The sequence below is a fragment of the Protopterus annectens genome, chromosome 10.part0 (assembly GCF_019279795.1).
Source record: "Protopterus annectens isolate FY-2018-M chromosome 10.part0, PAN1.0, whole genome shotgun sequence".
Classification (NCBI taxonomy): Eukaryota; Metazoa; Chordata; order Ceratodontiformes; family Protopteridae; genus Protopterus; species Protopterus annectens.
In genome coordinates, this window is record NC_056744.1 from 420101270 (window position 1) to 420122278 (window position 21009).

Below are 21009 nucleotides of genomic sequence, written 5' to 3' on the forward strand. Positions count from 1 at the left end.
AGATATTAAACAAGTTGTACAACATATATATTTTACAGTAAAAACAAAGGAAAAAAGGCTGAACATAAGCATGTTTAAGTAAATATAATGCTATGATCGGGGCTGCTGCTGTGGGTGTAAGTGTATTGACTACATTATAAGTACAACTAAAATAATTACTTTTTTGTTGCAAGTGTGGATATCTAGATTAATGTCCTTGGTTTAAGCTATGAACAATTTTTTTAAGTAAATAAGCTTGAAAATAAAGATAAAATGATGAAACCCAGAACAAATGCCAATCTTCTTGCATCTGCAAAGAGACTAGCTTGTTTTTTATTCCCATCAGCAAATGTTCAGTGACAGAAAAGAAAGTGGCAACTGAAAGCAATTAACCAGGGGCATTCTGTACATTTACTGAAATTTACAAAGATTCCTTCTAATATCTGCAAGATGTTACCTGTTTTTTATTCTTTGCGGACTACTACATGGCGACAAGGTGTCTGCGGGTGCAAGCAATTGACCTTCAGAGTTGTGAGCTTTCTTTGCTGAATAAAATGCAAAATGTAGAAGTACAATAGCAAGTTCAGTGAAAAAAAAAAATGAAATGATGGCAAGTGAAGAAGTGATAGTAACCTCCCCAGCAGCCTCAATACCTTAATGCATTTAACAGAACAGTACATAATTTAGTTTTAAAGATGCACAATGCACCTGTTTCTTTAAGGCTAAAAAAATATATATTTTCTTTATTTATCTTGACAGGAAAGTCCAACTGGGATAAAAACCTTTTCTCAACAGAGGTCCAGGCAGGAAAGCTCAACATGCAACAGCAGTTTTAATATATACAGCGGATGTAAAATGTTTACACACTCCTGTTAAAATACCAGGTTTTTGTAATATAAAAAAATGAGACCACAATAAATCATTTCAAAACATTTCCCACCTTTACTGTGGGCTATAACCTGCACCATTTAAGTGAAAAACAAATCTGTTGGGGGAAAAAATATAAAAAAATAAAAAAATGTACAATAAGCTGGATGCATAAGTGTGCACACTCCTAAACTAATACTTTGTTGAAGCACCTTTTGATTTAATTACAGCACTCAATCTTCTTGGGTGCACACCAGCCATCAATTAAAGAGAGACTGATTAACCCCAAATAAAAGTTTGGCTGTCCTAGTAGGACTTTCTTGACATTTACTCAGTTGCCTGCTACAGCAAAAGCCATGATTCGCAGAGAGCTTACAAAGCATAAAAGGAATCTATATTTGAAAGGCATCAGGAGAAGGGTACAAATAAATTTCCACAGCATTGGATATACCATGGAACACTGAAGACGGTCATCAAAAAGTGGAAAAAATATGGGACAACAGTGACATTGCAAAGAACTGGACATCCCTCCAAAATTGATGAAAAAATGAGATGAAAACTGGTCAAGGAGGCTGCCAAGAGACCAACAGCAACACTGAAGGAGCTGCAGGAATTTCTGGTAAGTACTGGTTGTGTACTACATGTGACACCAATCTCCCATATTCTCCATATGTCTGGGCTATCCGGTACGGTTGCAAGACGGAACCCTTTTCTTACACAGAAAAACATTTAGGCCTGGATAAAATTTGCAAAACAATACAGCAAGTCTCTCAAAAGCATGTGGGAAAATGTGCTATGGTCTGATGAGACCAAGGTTGAACTTTCTGGCCACAATTTCAAAAGGTACGTTTGGCGCAAAAACACTTTGCATCAGCAAAAGACCACCATCCCCACGGTGAAGCATGATGATGGCAGTATTATGCTTTGGGGTTGCTTTTCTTCAGTGGAACTGTGGCTTTAGTCAAAGTGGAGGGAATTATGAACAGTTCCAAATATCTGTCACTTTTGGCCCAATACCTTCAGGCATCTGCTAGAAAGCTGAAGATGAAGAGTAATTTCGCCTTTCAACACAATGACCCCAAAAGCATACATCCAAATCAACAAAAGAATGACTTCACCAGAAGAAAATTACAGTTTTGGAATGGCCCAGCCAGAGACTAGACCTAAATCCAACAGAAAATCTGTTGAGTGACCTGAAAAGGGCTGTGCACAAGAGAAGTTCTCGCAATCTGACAGATTTGGAGCACTTTTGCAAGGAAGAGTGGGCAAATATTGCCAAGTCAGGATGTACCATGGTAATAACACTCCAACCCAAGAACACTGAATGCTGTAATTCAATCAAAAGGTGCTTCACCCAAGTATTAGTTTAAGGGTGTACACACTTATGCAACCAGCTTACTGTACACTTTATTTTTTTTCCTCTAACTGGTTTGTTTTTCAATTTAATTGTACAGGTTTATAGGGTCACATTAAAGGTGTGAAAAGTTTCGAAATGATTGTGGTCTCATTTTTTATATCACAAACATCTGGCATTTTAACAGGGGTGTGTAAACTTTTTTTTTTTTTTTTTTTTTTTTATCTCCACTGTACATAAAACAGTTACACAATATCAGAAAAAATACAAAATATAACTGTATATACATGAGAGAAAATACAATAGCTTACCTAAACATTATTTAGAAACAGAACAGGAACATAACTTGTATACATATATACAGTGTTGAACAACTAGAAACGGACACTACTTGCATATAGAAAACAGATTAACACTAAAAAAGATACTGCAATATTATTTGCATTTTCTAGAAAATAAAATAATGAAAAAGTTTTCTGAAAGCATTCAAGCTTTTTTTTTTACATCTGGAAGAGGAATATAGATAAGGAAGAACAGACAACAACTGATGTAAGTGGGAACACAGGCTGGAGCATGCACTTTTGCATGGGTAGCCTTATTTTTTGGTTACGTTATGCCTGTGGGTGGAAGCTGCTGATTCGGGACAATTGTCCCAATCCGGAGGGTTAAACATCATTTGTTAAAAATGTACAGTTTTGTGCGTTTGTTCTAAGTTCGCAGGAGATGGGGATGCTAACAAAATAGAATACTAATAAAGATAACTATAATTACCTATTATCCCACAAAACTGAATTCGCTTTAGAAAAACTAAATATGACTTCCTATTTTAGATCTCCTAAACATACAAAACACAAAGCAAAGAATAAAATTTCAAACTAATAATAATATCAAAGAATTAAAAACTCTTACAACAAATCAGTTAAATCCAGATGTTGGGGTTTATATTAGAAATATTTAGAAAGTATTACTCAAATTTAACTCAAAGAATAATACATAAAAAAAAAGAATAACTACTAATCATTCCTTAGTTAAAAAAAACTCTTCCTCACAAAAAAATATTCAATTAAAACCTACAACTATACAAGAAAATAAAAAAAAATCAAATCCAATAAAGCTCCTGTAAATGACAGTATTATCCCAGAAATATACAAATTATTCCTTCAAAATATTATAATAAATTTACATAATGTAATGATAAAGGTTCACAATTTAGATCAATAACTACTTACAAGAATTATTCAGGATTACTCCAATTACAAAAGATGGTAAAGATCCTCAGAAATGTTCTACATATAGACCTATCCTGTTAATGAATGTAGATTATAAAATATTTATATCTATATTAGCAGACAGATTAACAGGTGGAGACGACCCTGGAGAGATGGAGATATGCTCTAGAGAGAAGAATGAAGGTCAGCAGGACTAAGACAGAACATGTGTGTGAATGAGAGGGAGGACAGAGGAATGGTGAGGATGCAAGGAGTAGAGTTGGCAAAGGCGGAGGAGTTTAAATACTTGGGGTCAATAGTTCAGAGTAACAGTGAGTGTGGAAGAGAGGTTAACAAGAGAGTACAGGCAGAATGGAGTGGGTGAAGAAGAACGTCAGGAGTGATTTGTGACAGACGAGTACCTGTAAGAGTGAAAGGGAAGGTCTACAAGAGGGTAGTGAGACCAGCTATGTTATATGGGTTGGAGACAGTGGCACTGACAAAAAGGCAGGAGTATGAGCTGGATGTGCAGAGTTAAAGATGTTAAGATTTGCAATAGGTGTGAAGAGGTTGGACAGGATTAGGAATAAGTATATTAGAGGGTCAGCCCAGGTTGGAAGGTTTGCAGACAAAGCCAGAGAGGCAAGATTACGTTGGTTTGGACATGTGCTGAGGAGGGATGCTGAGTATATTGGGGAAAAGATGCTAAGGATGAAGCTACCAGGTAACAGGAAAAGAGGAAGGCCTAAGATAAGGTTTATGGATGTGGTAAGAGAGGACATGCAGGTGGTTGGTGTGACAGAGCAAGATGCAGAGGACAGGAAGAAATGGAAACAGGTGATCCGCTGTGGTGACCCCTAACGGGAACAGCCAAAAGATGATGATGATTAGCAGACAGATTAAAAATTATTTTACCAAAGATCTATCTGGGTTTATACATAAAAGGCAAATTTCTGATATCAAAAGATTAATTATAGATGTGATGAATATTAGGAAGGATGAATCTTTATTAATTTAGATATTAAAAAAATTGATTCTTTACACTGGGATTATCTATTTGAAATATTATATATATTTGGTGTTCCTTCCCAATTTGTTAAAATGTTAATATCTATTTACATTAACAATAAGGCATATATAAAATTAGGTCTTTTCACATAAAATTTTATAAAACTAAATAAGGATGTCCTTGTTCCCTTTGTTATTTAACTACTGAGATACTTGTAATCAAACAAACACACAAATTCATGCTTTAGAGATTAACATTATGCTGTTTGCTGATGTTATTTGCTGAATATATACTATTAACACTAAAAATTCTACTGAAACATTCGAAGAACTTGAGAGAATTATAAGTCAGTTTAAAAAAATCTCTAGTTTAAATATTAAAAGTTGTAAATCTAATGACCTTTTTATTAAGAAAACTCATTAAAAATAGATAATCATAATAGGCAGAAAGACTACTAATTATATTTAAGAATTCACATCATACAAGACATAGAAGATACTATACATTTCAATTATGAAAAAAAATAACCACTTTAATCAATTCTTGGAATAAAATTTTCATTTCTTTTGAAGACAGGTTACAAACTATTAAAATTACTATGTCCTAAAATATTATATATAACTCAATCTCTTAATGCCACCTATAAATAAACTAGAAGAATACATAATTTACTTATTAGATTCCTGTGGTTTGCAAATAAACCTAGATTAAATATAAATCATTTTAAGCCATGGAAATTGGGAGGTACACACTTTCCAAATAAAGAAACTTGTATAAAAGCAATATTTTTGAAAACTACTTTTAAATTGTTAGATGATGGTATAGTAAACTGGACATCATTTGCTCAATTCAAACAAGTGAAATTTTCAAGAATCAAACATTAAATCATTTAACCCCTTCTGGTTTTCTATTTGTAAATATTTACAAAATTCTAATTATTCTTCAATTAAGACTAATTTTATAAGTTCAATTTTAAAACATTTAAGAAAATAAACCTTGGCTGGGGTGCCTTCTGTGCGGAGTCTGCACGTCTTCGCTGTGGTCGCATGGGTTTCCTCTGGGTGGCTCCAGTTTCCTCCCACATCCCAAAAGACATGCTGTAGGTGGATTGGACAGTCTAAATTGGTCCTAGGCGTGAGTGTGTGCATGTCTGCACCTTCTGTGGAAGGTTGGGCACCGGGCTAGCAACTCAACACCGTAAAACTCCATTGCCAATCACAAGCGGACAGGTGATCCACTGTGGTGACCCTCAACCATGAAAAAGCCGAAAGAAGAAGAATGGATAAATTCAAATTATAGATTTTGGTTTGAATCTTTTATTCCATTTTCTTTAAGAAGAAAATGTAATAAATTACCAACTCATACTCTTAAAACTTGAAAAAGTCATCAAATTTGTTGGTACCAATTGATGTAAATATGGTTAAATCTATAAATACTTTATCCTCAGAATTTAACAATAAAACTAATGATACAAATTTACATTTAATTGATTCAACAATGTATTAGTTTAAGGGTGTGCACACTTACGCAACCAACTTATTGTACATTTTTTTTTATTTTTTATACTTTTTCCCCTAACAGATTTGTTTTTCAACTGAATTGTACAGGTTATAGGTCACATTAAAGGTGGGAAAAGTTTGGAAATGATTTATTGTGGTCTCATTTTTTTATATCACAAAAACCTGGCATTTTAACAGGGGTGTGTACATTTTTTATATCCACTGTAAATGGGATTGACATGCACTTAAACATGACCACTGCTGCAAATGAGCTTACAAACTCGGAGACTACATGAAATAGCAGCCTGGGGCTTTTCAGCCATTACCAACTTCTTTCATGGCATAAAATAATCACAAAACAATGTTACATGGGTCAAACAAAAACAAATTATAACACTGTGCAGCATGATACCAGACATCCAAAAGCAGCAGCATAACGATAATATTGGTTTGTTCACTAAATGCAGAAGGTGACAAAAATTTGGTTAAGTTCAGTTCACATCTTTACTTTCTTTTTATGCAAGTTAAACGCAAACCTATTTAAATTGCTACAGTGCAAAAGGTGTTGTGACAGCTTCACCATGTACGCAAGTAAAAACCACTCTTACTTATAATGACTTAACAAATGAGAAGAACACAATCATTTTACCTTCTTTTCCTTTAAATCTTTCCTGATCGTATCTGTTGTATGCGGCAGGTACTGGCTGCTTAGGCCTTAATGTTGAATCCTATTAAAATATCCAAAAAAAAAACAACATTACTGACAAAGCAAAACAGACTCCGTCCTATTTCACAGAACACATCAATTAACGAAAGCAATACGTCTTTTTTAAACGTTGCTCAATTTGGTTGCGTCTTCAGGAAACTACACACATTAGACTTGGACTTCACTTTCTACAGCACGCTTGAATTCTCTACATTTATTATTGCTCCACTTATGACATTAGGACTACTACATTGTTATTGGTAGAAAGCATCCCACTCCATGTCCCTTCTGAATTACAAACCATCACACATTTTTGTTCCCTGATGTAAATCTAGCAAAATTGTGATGACAACAGTTCTTTATGAACAATGCAAATCATAAGAATATGATCTGCACAGATAAGCAGGTAATGCTTAGACAGAGCTGGTCTTAATGTGACCAGAACCACTGCTCTGTACAGCAATATCTTGGTAAGATACACTGACTAGCAAGCATTACTCTGGTAATTTTCAGAATACCAAGGGAAATGTATTTCCGTAAGCACACCAGCATAAAATAAGGAGACAAAAACATTTCTAAATACGTCAGTTTCAGACCAAAGTCTATGGGGCAAAATACTGTAGGCAAAGCTGCTAAAGATGAAGAATCTTGTAGGCAAGGAACTGGAAAATGTAGTTCTCAGAAATATCTAACACTTTGCAGTAGAGCAAATAATCAATATGGATAACAGTTTAAATTCAAATGGGTTGAAAAACACTCACCTAAACATATAAATGGTGTTAAAAACAGCATCAAGTAAAAATACTAAATGGAACAGATTTGATCTCAAAACAATAAAGATGACTTTCATTAGGATTGTTAATTTCAACACACAACAGGGAAAAAATACAACACCTGTAGCGCTCAACTGAAATTTAAAAGACATGCAGGTAGGTGCATGTGTGTGTAGGTGTGCATTTTCTGAAGGTTGGGCGCCGGGCTGGCAACTTGACACTGTAAAAATTACTGCCAATCATAAGTGGACCAAAAATCAGCTGTAGCAACCCCTAACTGGGAAAGCCGAAATACTTTAGTCTGTAGCTCTGAGGGATAGAGCTCTGCGGGTGCCTTCAAATGACTAGTGTTTGGTTAGTGGCTCAGATGTTAGAGTACTACAGCCTCAGCTTTCTGCCCCTCCATAAGTAGTCAAAAGATGGTCTCAGAAACATAAAGATGATTGCGGGGGGCCATAGGCATGGCTACCCATACCACAGGGCTGGCAGTTTTGGCAGGACACATGTGCAGGGTGCATATGCTCCTGTGAAGAAGCATTAGCAGCTCTCCCTGTTACACCGGTGCTTATATCATCACAAAGGAAGCAAGTCAGGGACTTGTATTTACAAAAACAAGAAAGGCCATGACAGCCTAACTGATGGCCATGTCATGGACTGCTCTTTTCTAGGTGGGATGAAAAAGCATTGGAGGTCCTTGTCCAAGATGGGAATTAATAAGCACTTCAGCTCTTTTCTAAGAGGGTAAAGTACAGTTGTGCAAGAACTTACCATAACAGCAGATGTCCTACTGACCACTGTACTATTATTCCAAACTGCTGGGTTCTCTCTCCAAATAACCTTTACATTCACCCAAGGTACCAAAGCCAAATCCTTCGATACAGCAATTATGTCTGATGTACAACCTGTAGATCAGAGTATGTGTATGTACCTTCAAGAAGCATTTCCAGATGTAGCACGTGCAGGCAGCAGTGCCATTTTGAGAAAACAGCCAGAGTGTTAACATGTATGAATGTGGTAGTCAGTCTGTTTATAACTTTATTTAAATTTAAGTTATAAAGTGCATCTCTGTGTGCGTCTGTGTGCAATAAAGCTGCTTGATCTGAACCCACGAATGTTCATCTGTTTTATCCTGACCAGACAAGTGACATGGTGTCAGAACTGGGATTAAGAAAGCAACTTCTTCAAGCCATGAGGTGCAGAGTTGAAGGTGAAGGAAGATTAAGCTGGCTGAGTGAAACTGAGCTCAGACAAACAAAAAAGGGCCAGAAACAAACTGAAGGTAACAAAAAAAAAACTGCACAAAAGATTTGGCAAAAAAAATGAAATGGCACATTTGTAAGGCACAAAACGTATTATTAATCAAACAAGTAGCACAAAATGTATTATTAATTAAATAAAAGGCACAAAATGCATTATTAAACAAAATATTCGAAACTATGATATTTGAAAAAACTAGCAGAGATATTCATGTGGTGCTCAGAATTACCTTTGGTTTGCATAACGAGCATGTTTAAAGTAAAATGGGCACAAGAAAAGTATAATGAGCATGATAAGAGATTAAAAGGGCATAATGAGTACAATAAAAAGGGCAAATTAAGCTTACAAACCAAGGGGACTGCATGTTTTTTTTTTTTTTTTTTTTTTTTTTTTTAAGTAAAAAACAGTGTTTGGGCACAAACTATTTTTTATTGATCAAGGCCATTCAAAGCATAACTAGAGTTGTTCGAAGTATCTCAGTGTGCACAAAGTGTTTGCAGTGTGTGTGCTTTATTACGGTGCAATTATTTCAATGAGTTTGCTGTGTGCAAAGTACAGTTATATTGCAAAGTATGGCCATTTAAAAAAGTTTCTTGTGCTGTGTACATTTATTCGCAAAGTGCTGCTATTTCAAAGTGTCTTACACTGTGCAGTTATTTCGCCAAGTACAGCCATTTTGAAAGGCTCTTCTTTGTAAAGTGCATTCATTTGAAGTGTTTCTTACTCTGAGCTTTATCATCTGTGTACAGTTTATTCGCAAAGTACAGTTATTTAGGTTCATAGGTAGGTACTAGGCTATCGTCCCAAGGGCCTACGCAAGTCTAGCCAACAAGGCTCCCTGGCTTTCGCCACCCAAGAAAGTTAAAGTTTCAAAGTATTTCTTACACAGATGAGTGGTTTCAAAAAGTACAGTGATTTCAAAGTGTTCTTGTGCTACGGAGACTTATTTGACAAAGTGCAGTTATTTCAAAGAGTTTGTTGTCCTACTGGGCTTAATTACAGGTACTGGCATAAAGTGCTGGCATACATATTTCAAGTATCTTCTCCACTGAGTGTTGAGATGGCAGAGGCATTTCGCAGGCCTAGTCCACTTGTGTTTGATCATAACATAGCAGACAATTGGAGAGTATTGAGCGGGAATACAATATTTTCATACAAGCAACTTTTTCTGACAAAGATCCATGTACAAGGGCATTCATTTTGCTCAACTTAGCTGGGTCAGAAGCCACTGAAAGAGCATTTATTTGTGTATGCACTGGCAGTATATGCAGGAGAGGGGGAAAAAATGCCATATTGTAGTACCAGCTGAATTAAGGGTGCACCCCCCCCAGTGCTTAAAACGTAAATTTACAATAATGTGCAACCCCACACAAATGTTACATTAGAGAGGCACTTACTTTATACAAAAGACCAAAAGCCTGGTGAAACTTTTGCAGCTTATATCACTGACTTGAGAAAGAAGGTCAAAACGTGTAGATTTAGTGACTTGAAAGGTGAGTTAATAAAGGACAGGCTTGTGTGTGGTGTTAATAGTGCTGCAGTGAGAAAGACTTTGCTTCGCGACAGTGATTTAACGTTAAGCAAAGCCATAAAGATTTGCCAAATCCATGAGCTCACAGGAAGGCACACAAGTATACTTGAAGTGATAAGAGCATGGTTTCAATAGCCTCTAGAGCAAACGTCGATAGCATGCAACACGTGACATACAGAAATAGGTCTAAGTACATGGCAGCAGCAACCTCTGCGGGGTTTCCTGGAAGAACCCATAACTCTCTAGCAAGTTCCAAGACTAGTTCTGCAAAAAGGGCAGTACAAGGGTGAGTTAGCAAAACCCAAAGTCAAGTCTTATTGTTAACTGTCGTAATTGTGGAGCCAATTATGAGTCTAAAAGAGAGAAGTGCTTCGGACTTGGTCAGCAATGCCACAAGTGTAAAAAATGTAATAATTTTCAAAGGTTCTGTAAATCAAGCAAGCCTCAATCAGTTAAGAAAGGTTACTCAAAAAAGCAAGTTGATCACGTAGAGAGCTGCATCCCTACTTTCTATGTAGATGGTGCATCAGTGGTCGGTGAAAAGGTTAATGCAGTACATTTGCTGGCAAAGAACAAAGCATTTTGTACTGTCCCGATTGTGATTAATGGTAAACCCACACAGCTCAAAGCAGACACCGGTTCAAAATGTAATGTGATGTCAGCAGAAACATTTGCTAAAGTGAAGGTTGGTGAGCAACTTCATTTGGCCAATTGTACGAAGCTTGCTGCTTATGGAGGTGAAGAGATTCAAACCGAAGGCATAGGTTCATAGGCTGGTACTAGGCTATCAGCCCTAGGGTCTATACAAGTCTAGCCATAAGAATTCCCTGGCTATTTCTTCCCACATTATTTACTTTCCTGGACCCCTGTCTAGCAGGGCGACTGACGTGATCCCTGGGGTGAATTTCCTTTCTCCCATCCAATCGTCAAGGTTCCTCTTGAAGAGGTCCTAAGAGGCACTCTGCTTGACATGTATGGGCAATCTATTCCAGAGTCTGGGGAGTCTCTGGGTCAGGAACCTATCCCTCCAGCATGTTTTGTTTATTGTGATGGCAAGGTTTAGATCCCTGGAGCGTGTAGCTCTGAGGGATTGGGATTTCTTTAAGTGTAGCATGTCCAACAGCTCTGGGTTTGACATGGCCTTGTATGTTAAGCAGAGATTGCCTCAGAGTAGACGATATGCGACAGAGTATAGCTGGAGTTTTTTAAGGCGGTCAGCGTAGGCCATCTGCTTTAGGCCTGTGATTCTTTTAGTGAGGTATTTCTGAGGCCTTTCCAGTTGTTGCAGATGTCTTGAGAGGTACATACCAAATGGGGCGTTGTATTCTATAATGGGTCTAATGAGGGATGAGTACAGTGGGACAATGACCTCCTTTTTTCTGGATGAAAAGCCCTTCGTGATGAGGTGTGCCACATAGGATTTCCTGACTGTTGTGGTGATGTGGTTATTGAAGGTGAGACCACTGTCCACCTGTGTCCCTAAGTCTCTTATCACACTTTCTGTGTTTAGTGTACTGCCACCTATATGGTAATTCATGGATACATGTTTTTTTTCCCAAAGGGGATAACAATACATTTCTTGGCATTGAGCTTGAGCCCATGGCTCTGGCACCAAGCATCTGTTTCTGTAAGGCCCTTTTGTAGAGTATCCACATCATTTGGGATTCAATAATGGCTCCCAGTTTGCAGTCATCTGCAAACTTTGTTAGCCAGAGTCCCTTAGTGTTGACCTGCACTTCAGAGAAGTAGATGCCAAACAAGAGCGGCCCCAGGACTGAACCCTGAGGTACTCCACTTGTCACTTGTCTGGAACTGGATTTGGAGTCGGCTACTTTTACAGTGTGGGTTCTATCAGTAAGCCATTTAGCAACCCATTGGGTGACATAGGGATTAATGCCCAACTTAGTAAGTTTATCTATGATTCCAGAGTGGGGGATGGTGTCAAAGGCCTTGGCAAGGTCTAGATAGGCTGTGTGGACCACCTTACTCTTGTCCATGGCTCTGGAGACTGATTCAAAGAAGTCAATCAGGTTCAGGAGACAAGATCGGCCCTTCATGAACCCAAACTGGGTGGGGTCCAGTGTTTGAAGGTTGCCAATGTCTTTGTTTATAAGTTCCATGATAATACGCTCCATGGCCTTGCAGATAAGGCTTGTCAGACTGATGGGACGGTAGTTTCCGGGATCCAAGGTGGATCCCCCCCTTGTGGATTGGGATAACTGTAGCTCTGTGCCACTCAGTGGGCACGAAACCTGAGGTGATGCTATGATTAAACATGACACTTAGGTGAGGTGCCAGTTCATATTGTAGTTCATGTAGTACACAGCCCGGGATGTCATCTGGTCCCATGGATGCTGTATTCTTGAGTGTGTTTTGTACCTGTGTGGCCGTTATTACTGGAATTTGGCAATCTTCCCGTATTGAGACGGGCCATTCAGGGGGTGAGAGGGGGGTGAAGTTGGCACTGAATCAATCTGCCAGGATATTGGCAATATCCTTCAGATCAGTATATTTAATGCCATTCTGTTTTAGCTCAGAGCAGATCTGAGCATTGCCATTTAGATTCTTGACAGTTATAGAATGCTTTGTGGTGGTCTTTGGAATATTTGGCAATTTTATTTTCGTAACTAGCTTTGGAGGATTTTATGAGGCATCTCAGTTTCTTACTGAGGCTAGTAAGGGAGTTTTTTGCATCCTGGGATTTTCCTCTCTTCTGCAAAACTTTCTTCCTTTTGTTGTAAAGTTTGTTTATGGCAGGGGACCACCAGATTGACTTCCTTTTTTTGGATGAGAGCATTTTGGTTCTATTTGGGATGGCACGATTCATGCATGAGTGGATGTGCTCGTACAGTGCCTTAGTGTAGGATTCAGCAGTTGAACTTTCAGTTCCCGTCTGCATGGGTGTCATGAAGTTTGACACTTCTGACTTGAGTAGCATGAAGTTGGCTTTGGAGAAGTTTTTTTATGGTGGTTTCTTTACTGGGGGGGTGGGGGTGGGATGTGGATGTTAAGGGTGATTAGCTTATGGTCAGACTTTACTAACGAGGGGGTGACCATAGGTATGGAGCATTGATTTCCCATGTTGGTAATGACCAGGTCTAGGATATTGGAGCCCCTGGTGGGACTATGGATTACTTGATCCAGGGCGTTGGAATTTATGAATTCCAAGAACCGTTGCGCAAAGGTGTTGGGACACGAGTAGTTTTCCCAGTTAATGGCAGGGTAGTTAAAATCACCCAGTATTAGGGTGTTTGGTTCTATCTTAATATTTTCCAGTATGTTTAGAAAGGTGTAGTGAGAATCTTGGGTTATGGTGGGGGATCTGTAGCAAGCTACAATTTGGACTGCAGTCTTACCTAGTGTTAGTTGCACCTGGAGAATTTCAGATACATTGCGTTGGCCAACTAGCCTGGTGGTGTAAATATCCTTGGTGAATATTGACACTCCTCCACCTTTAGTGTTTCAGTCCTGGTTTGGTGGCCAAAAAGTGTGGTAAGAGTTGTAGCCTGGTATTGCAGGGGTGCTCTCTGGAGCCTTGAACCAGGTCTCAGTTACTGCACAGATATCGATGTTCTCCATTTTTAGGAGTGCCTCGAGAGTGCATTTTGAGGTTTAGACTTCTAGCATTGAGTAGCATTACCTTCAGATTTTGCATGCTTGTACCTGTTACGGTGGTGGTTTTGTCCTTTGAAGTTTGCCTAAAAAACTTAGCATAGCATAATAGTGCTTTCATGCTATGTAGTTGGGAACAGGTACAGCTTGAAATTTCATGTAGTCAGAAGACCTGTGAAGTTATTAAGTCTTCGGAGACCGTTTGAGAATGAAACTGATTTCTTTTACCAAAGAGGTCCATCATGCAAGCACATGTCCCAGTTCCGGCTTTACTGACACTATTTTCTCAGAGAATGCTGTTTTCGACGACAAGCTAGGCAAACTTCCAGTTGTGCACTCCATGAAAGTGAATCCAGAGGTCAGTCCAGTGGTCAGACTAGCAAAGAGAGTTCCAATAGCTATTCAGAACAAAGTCAAGGTCCAGTTAGACAAAATGGTGCAGCAAGGTGTGATATATGTCCAGTCACAGAACTAACTGAGTAGGTATCTTCCATGGTAGCTGCTCATAAGAAATATTCAGATGAAATCAGAATATGCACTGATCCAAGAGACTACAACAAGGCAATAAAAAGACCTCATCATCCTATGCGTAGAAGATTGCAACCCTCATGCTAAATGCTACTGTTTTTTCTATCTTAGATGCAGAGAGTTCATTTTGGCAAGTGATGCTTGATTGCAAATCTTCACTACTGACTACATTCAGTACCCCATTTGGTAGATACAGATTCCTCAAGATGCCTTTTAGAATAAATTCTGCCAGTGAAGTCTTTCAACGTGCAATGGAGCAATTTTTTCAGGCTACCCATGTGCAGTAACAGTTGATTTACTGGTTGGAGGTAATGGTGAAGCAGACCATAACAGAAACCTCAGGAAAGTTCTGGACAGAGCGTGTGAAGTGAATTTAAAGCTCAAGCCTCTGAAGTGCAAATTCAGATTACCAGAAGTTACTTATGCAGGTAATTTATTTACTAGTACAGGCTTATGACTAGATCCTTTTAAGCAAGCAGCCATTCTTGAGATGCCAACTCCAAACTCTACAGCATTTTCTAGGTATGACTAACTATTTGTGCAAATTTATCCCTGACTTTAGTGAGTTATCAGCACTTAAGAGAGCTGACATGCAAAAATGCTGCCTGGTCATGATTAGAATACCACCAGAGAGCATCTCATAATCTCAAACAGCAAATTGCTAACCAGCCTACATTAACATACTATGATATCCACAAACCAGTAGTTTCTTCCTGTGAGGCTTCAAAGTTCAGTCTTGGCACAGTTATTCTTCAAGAGGGCAGACCTGTTGCCTATGCAGCTAGAATTCTTAGCCAAACTGAGATGCAGTATGCTCAACCTGAGATGGAACTTTTCCCAATTGTGCTCGCATGTTCGATGTTCCATGATTATATTTATGGCCGAGTAATCCAGATAGAAACTGACCATCAACCTCTAGTTACTATTTTAAAGAAGCCTGTGCATTCAGCGCCAGCAAGACTACAAAGAATGATGCTCAAATTGCAAAAGTACAATTTCAAAATGGTCTATTCAAAAAGGTAAACTTCATCTGGCTGACACATTATCTAGATCACCCAAAAACACCACGGAAGAGCTTGATGCAGTGAATTTTGACTTTGGAAGTGCGTAAGTTTTCTACGAGACTTGATGAGCTGAGAGATAATACAAAGACTGATCCAAGTTTACAAAAGCTCAACCACTTCACTAATGTAGGATGGCCAGCAAAGCAATCCTGTGTACCGCCACAAGTACAACCTAACCTTCCTTACAGAGATGAGATGCTGATGGAAGATGGTACCATTTTCTAAGGTCCAAAAGTTATTGTTCCTACTTCCTTACAACATGAACACATTCAGATTTTGCATTGTGGCCACCCAGGTTCTGATTCTACTAACAGAAGGGCGAGAGAACTAGTATTTTGGCCTTCTCTAGCAAAAGACATTGATAAAGTGCTTTTTTCTTGTTCAGTGTGCAACAGTACTAAGCCGGACTTGCAAAAAAAGCCACTTCAGCTAAGCCAAATTCCTGAACTACCTTGGTCAATAGTAGCAACTGACATATTTGAGTGGAACAGTCGACATTATTTAGTGCTGGCAGACTCTTATTTAACTGGTCTGAGATCAATTTGCTGCCTAAGGACCAGTGATGTTATTACCAAGATGAAATGTCATTTCTTAGTCCATTCCATGGTAGTCTACACAGTTACTTCTGACAACGGTTCTCAATTTACCAGTCAATTACTGCAGGGATTTTTATAAAGTGGGACTTCATCCATGTTACTAGCAGTCTTGAATATCCTTAGTCCAACGGCCTTGCTGAACATGCAGTATAGTGTGCAAAGCAATTACTGGAGAGGTCAAAGTGTGACAATTCCGATATCTTCTTGAATTTACTTAATCTCAGAAATATACCCAGTGACAATCTATTTGGTTCACCTGCTCAGAGACTTTAATCTAGGCAAACCAGAACAACCTTGCCCATCAGTTCTAGTTTTTGGTGCCTAATGCTAAAAAAAAAAAAAAAAAAAACAGAGCAATCAAAGCCCAACTTTTTAAGAAGTGTTCTTCTCAGTCCAGCTATGATAAAATCAATCAGCAGATTTCTTCATCCATTAAAAGGAGGAGAGCCGGTTAGGATGCAAATGGTGAAAGGATTTGATCGAATTGGTTAAGTGAGAGGTATATGTACCGAGATGAGATCCTACTTAGTTGAATCTGAGGGTATAGAGTACAGGAGAAACTGCAGACATCATCTTCCTGTACGAGAAACGATGATATAGCATCGTATCTGTGATACAGACTCTAAATCTCAGAGCAACCCTGACAATGTTCATACCAAAGAACATGTCGCAGTATCCATTCCCATTCTTGATGATGTCCCCAAAGTTAAACATTCCTTGAACACAGTACCCACTGCTAGAGCCAATTCTGACTTTTATGTTACAAAATCAGGTTGTACTTCCAGACCTAGTGTAAAATACACAGCAACTTGTACATAATTGTTTTATATGTGTCTAATTTTGCATGACTGCATGTCCAATGACTAGTTCTGTATAACTGCATGCCATTGTGAAATGGTCCTTGTACAAAATGATAGTATTCATAGAGGGAGGATGTAGATCAATGTGTGTGCGTATGTATGTTTAAGAAGCATTTCCAGATGCAGCACATGCATATAAAATACTGAGCACGTGCAGACAGCAGTGCCATTTTGGGAGGACAGCCAGAGTGTTAACATGTATGAGTGTGATAGTCTTTTTGTAAGTTCATTTAAGTTACAAAGCCTCATTTCTGATGTGTTTGTGTGTAATAAAGCAGCTTGAACAGAACCCACAGATGTTAGTCTCTTTTATCCTGGCCAGACTAGCAACAGTACCCTAATTCTAACAAGTAAGAAAGCAGTATATAACTATCTGACCTGCAGGGAATTCCAACAGTTAAAGATGACAGGTGGGGGACACTGCCAAGAGGAGGGTATTTCTCACAGATATTTTAAAAATGAATCAAGTATAGTGCAAAATTCACCCAAATGAAAAAAAAATATATCCAAAATTCATGTATCAGAGAATCACTTATCACCAAAGAACATGTTAAGAAGGTGCCATTAATGACCAAAAACTTCCTACATAAGACCTGATAACATACCTGGATGTTTAATAAATGGTGAAAAGCATACCCATGCCTAACCTCTCCTCAAACTGTTTAACCTAAACTTAGCCACAAGATTTGAACACAAATTCTGGCACACCAGAGTGAGGATGGCACTCAGGGATCCCCCTTCTACACACCCCAGTAATTAGACACAAAAGTCTATCAAGTATGATCTGCAAAGCAATGGGCATGACAAAATTGATCGACAATGCTCTCAAAAATCTCATCAGGCTTAACATTAAAAAAGCTCAGCTTTATTAAAGAGGAGTTCCTATTAAATCTACTTCTATGAGAAGGTCAAACGCACACCATTGATGGCGGCTGTGTTGTTCACACAGCGAATCCTGACCTAGCTTAAATGTTTGATACCACACCCAATGCAGGCACTTGTAAATAAACTAAATGCTTTAAACATACATCCTTATTGCTAACATGGGTAGTAAACTGGCTAACAGACAGGAACTCGCACAGTTTGTGTGGCAGATGCCTCATCTGAAAGTATGAATGTAAACCGAAGAGTTTTTCTGGGGTCTCCATACTAAAACTCAACCTTTTCAGCATTTACTTCTCTGCACTGCAAATCGACAGCCAAGAACCCCAAGTTAACTACGTTTGTAGATGACTGCCAACTAGGGGTTATTTGTCATAGCCTCAACTAAACACCTGTATCCTTCAGAAAGGGCTTAATACATGGTGTACTGAAAACAGGCTCAAATTAAATACAAAAAATGTAGTACAGTTTCAATTGGAAAACAACCCCCTACCCTAAAAATACAGTTTAGACAATAGTCCACTATTAAAAGAAAATGTTAAGGACCTGAGTTGACGGTTCTTGTTCCTTCAATCATGTGGCAAATGCAGTGAGAAAAATCTTTCCACTTAAAACTAACAGTCAAGCATATATCATGTAGATCTAAAGATGTCTTAGTTCCCTAATACTTGCCACTGATTAGACCAGTAAGAGTAAACGTCCCCTTTCAAAATGTTCTTACCTCAACATGTTCAACTAGAGAAGCCCTAGAGAAACAAGGTTTCATGCTTAAAAACACTGAGCTACCAGGAGAGGCTAGAAGCTCTACGCCTTTAACTCATCATCTTACAGATATTTAAGGGGTGCTCTGTACCTCGTCTACCATGCCATTAGAGACCCTGCTGTCCTTGAGCTCTCATTCACACAAGCCTAATCGCTCAGCAAACACTACAACCAGTGACCTTAATCGTCACCAGCAGATAAAGAACATTATGGAAAGACAGAAAGAGAGAGCAAGAGAGATCAATTATCCAGTGCCTCCCCATCTCTAGAATAACCTGCCTGTGCAGGTTAAGCAGTGTGATGCATCATTACCATTTAAACAGAACCAGAATGACTGCACAGGTACCCTTACCCTGGGTCAAGCCTTCCTTAATAAAGGGGACACAGACTGAGGGTAGGATAAAGTATAGCTGTGTAAGAACTGCCATAACAGTAAACATCCTACTGAACACTGCAGCAGAACTCAATCACTTGGTTATTGCTGTGAACGTCCAGCCGGGATACTAAAGCTTTATCCACCCAGGATCATAAATAAGATCTTCACTCATAAGTATAAGATTATCTAGGCAGCTGTATGATGGTAATTCCCAGATGTACGACTAATTCCTCAGACTATCTCCAAGCCATCAGCCTGAAGACTCTGGAAGTGACACTGGTCAGCTAGGTGGGGCAAAGCATGAAGTGGTAAGGAGGCCCCATTTTTTCGAAGATGTTCACAGTACAGGGACAGAGGGAGAAGAAATGCAGTGTACCAGTGAGGTTATGGAAAAGGAAAGTACAGGGAAGGAGGGTGAGAAAAAATACTGCAACAGTGATCAAGACATCTACTATTAAGGTCAGTTCTTACACAACTGTACTATGTCTCAACTGAAATCACTGTTGCAGTGTCCATAATTAATGGCCAATTTCCACACCTTAAGGGGCTGTAAAGGTGGCTGGTTAGTGAGCTGCAGAACAGTCCAAGATGTCCGAAAGGACAGACCTTGAGAAGGCAGTCCTAGACCTTGTCAAGGCATCAATCCTTTAGTGTTTATAGAAGGCTTGTACAGAGGACTAGGTGGTAGCTTCTAATATGGTCCTGGCATTCTCTCCTTTGTTGAAGGCCCCAGATGATGCTACTGCTCTTGTAGAATAAGCTAAAAGTCTTGACGGCAAGGAAATATAGGTTCATAGGTGTGTACTAGGCTAATGGACCTGGGGCTTTTACAAGCCTAACCATAGGATTACCTAGGCATAGTGCCACCCGACCTTAGTTCCCAGTGCCTCTGTCGAGTACAGCCACTGGGGTTATCCCCAGGGTGAATTTTCGGTTTCCCATCCACTCATCAAGATTTCTCTTGAAGAGGGTCAGCGAGATGCTCTGCTTGACACGTATGGGAAGTCTGTTCCATAGCATGAGCAGTCTCTGGGTTATGAACCTGTCCCTCCAGCATGTTCTGTTAATTGCGGTAATGAGGTTGAGGTATCTGGAGCTGGTGGTGCGGAGGGACTGGGATTTCTTTAGATGTAGCATTTCTAACAGGGCTGGGTCAGACATGGCTTTGTAAGTCAAGCAGAAATCGCCTCTAAGTAGGCGATATGAGACAGAGAATAGTTGGAGTTTTTTGAGTCTGTCCATATAAGACAAGTGTTTAAGGCCTAGGATCCTCTTTGTGAGGTACTTTTGTGGCCTCTCCAGTTGCTGCAAGTGTCTATTGAGGTACATGCCAAATGGGGCATTGTACTCTGAGTGGCCTAATGAGGGAAGAGTAGACGGAGACAATGACCTCTTTCTTCCTGGATGCAAAACCCTTAGTAATGAGATGTGCCACATAGAAGGACTTTCTGACCAAAGTGGCAATGTGGTGATCAAAAGAGAGGTTGCTATCAACCTGTGTTCCCAGATCTCTTATAATGCCTTCTACGTTCAGTGGACTACCATCAATGTGGTAATTCATGTGAGCCGGGGTTTTACCAAAGGGGATGACAACATTTTTTGGCATTGAGCTTAAGGCCATGGTTCTGACACCAGTCATTGGTCACAGAGAGGCCATTCTGTGGGATGTCAAAATCACTTCGGGAGTTAATAGCTCCCGATTTGCAATAGTCTGCAAACGTCGTCAGCCAGAGTCCCTTCATGTTGGCCTGGACTTCAGAGAAGTAAATACCAAACAGGAGAGGACCCTGGACATAACAGAGTGGGACTCCACTCGTGACTTAAATCAGCAGTCTGACAGTCAGCTACTTTCACACTGTGGGTTCTGTGAGCCAGTTTGCAACCCACCTATTGATATAGAGGTTGATGCCTAGCTTAGCGAGTTTTTCTAGGATTCTGAGTGGGGAATGGTATCAAAAGCCTTGACCAGATCAAGGTAGGCTGTATGAATCCATCTTGCCTTCATCCACAACTCTGGCGACGGACTCAAAGAAGTCGACCAATTTGAGCAGGCATGATCTACCCTTCACAAAACCAAACTGTATGGGATCCAGAGTTTGGAGAATGTCTATATCCTTGTTTATTAGGTTCATGATGATGTGTTCCA

General features: G+C 39.2%; 1 protein-coding gene across 1 annotated transcript in view; it reads right to left on the reverse strand.

Moving 5' to 3' along the window:
- Positions 1–21009, reverse strand: part of CDC73 (cell division cycle 73) — a 2122897-nt gene that overhangs the window by 1443845 nt on the left and 658043 nt on the right. The window contains exon 9 of the mRNA XM_044085321.1: positions 6566–6644. Coding sequence (XP_043941256.1) covers positions 6566–6644 — 79 coding nt within the window. The remainder of the gene's footprint in view (positions 1–6565; positions 6645–21009) is intronic.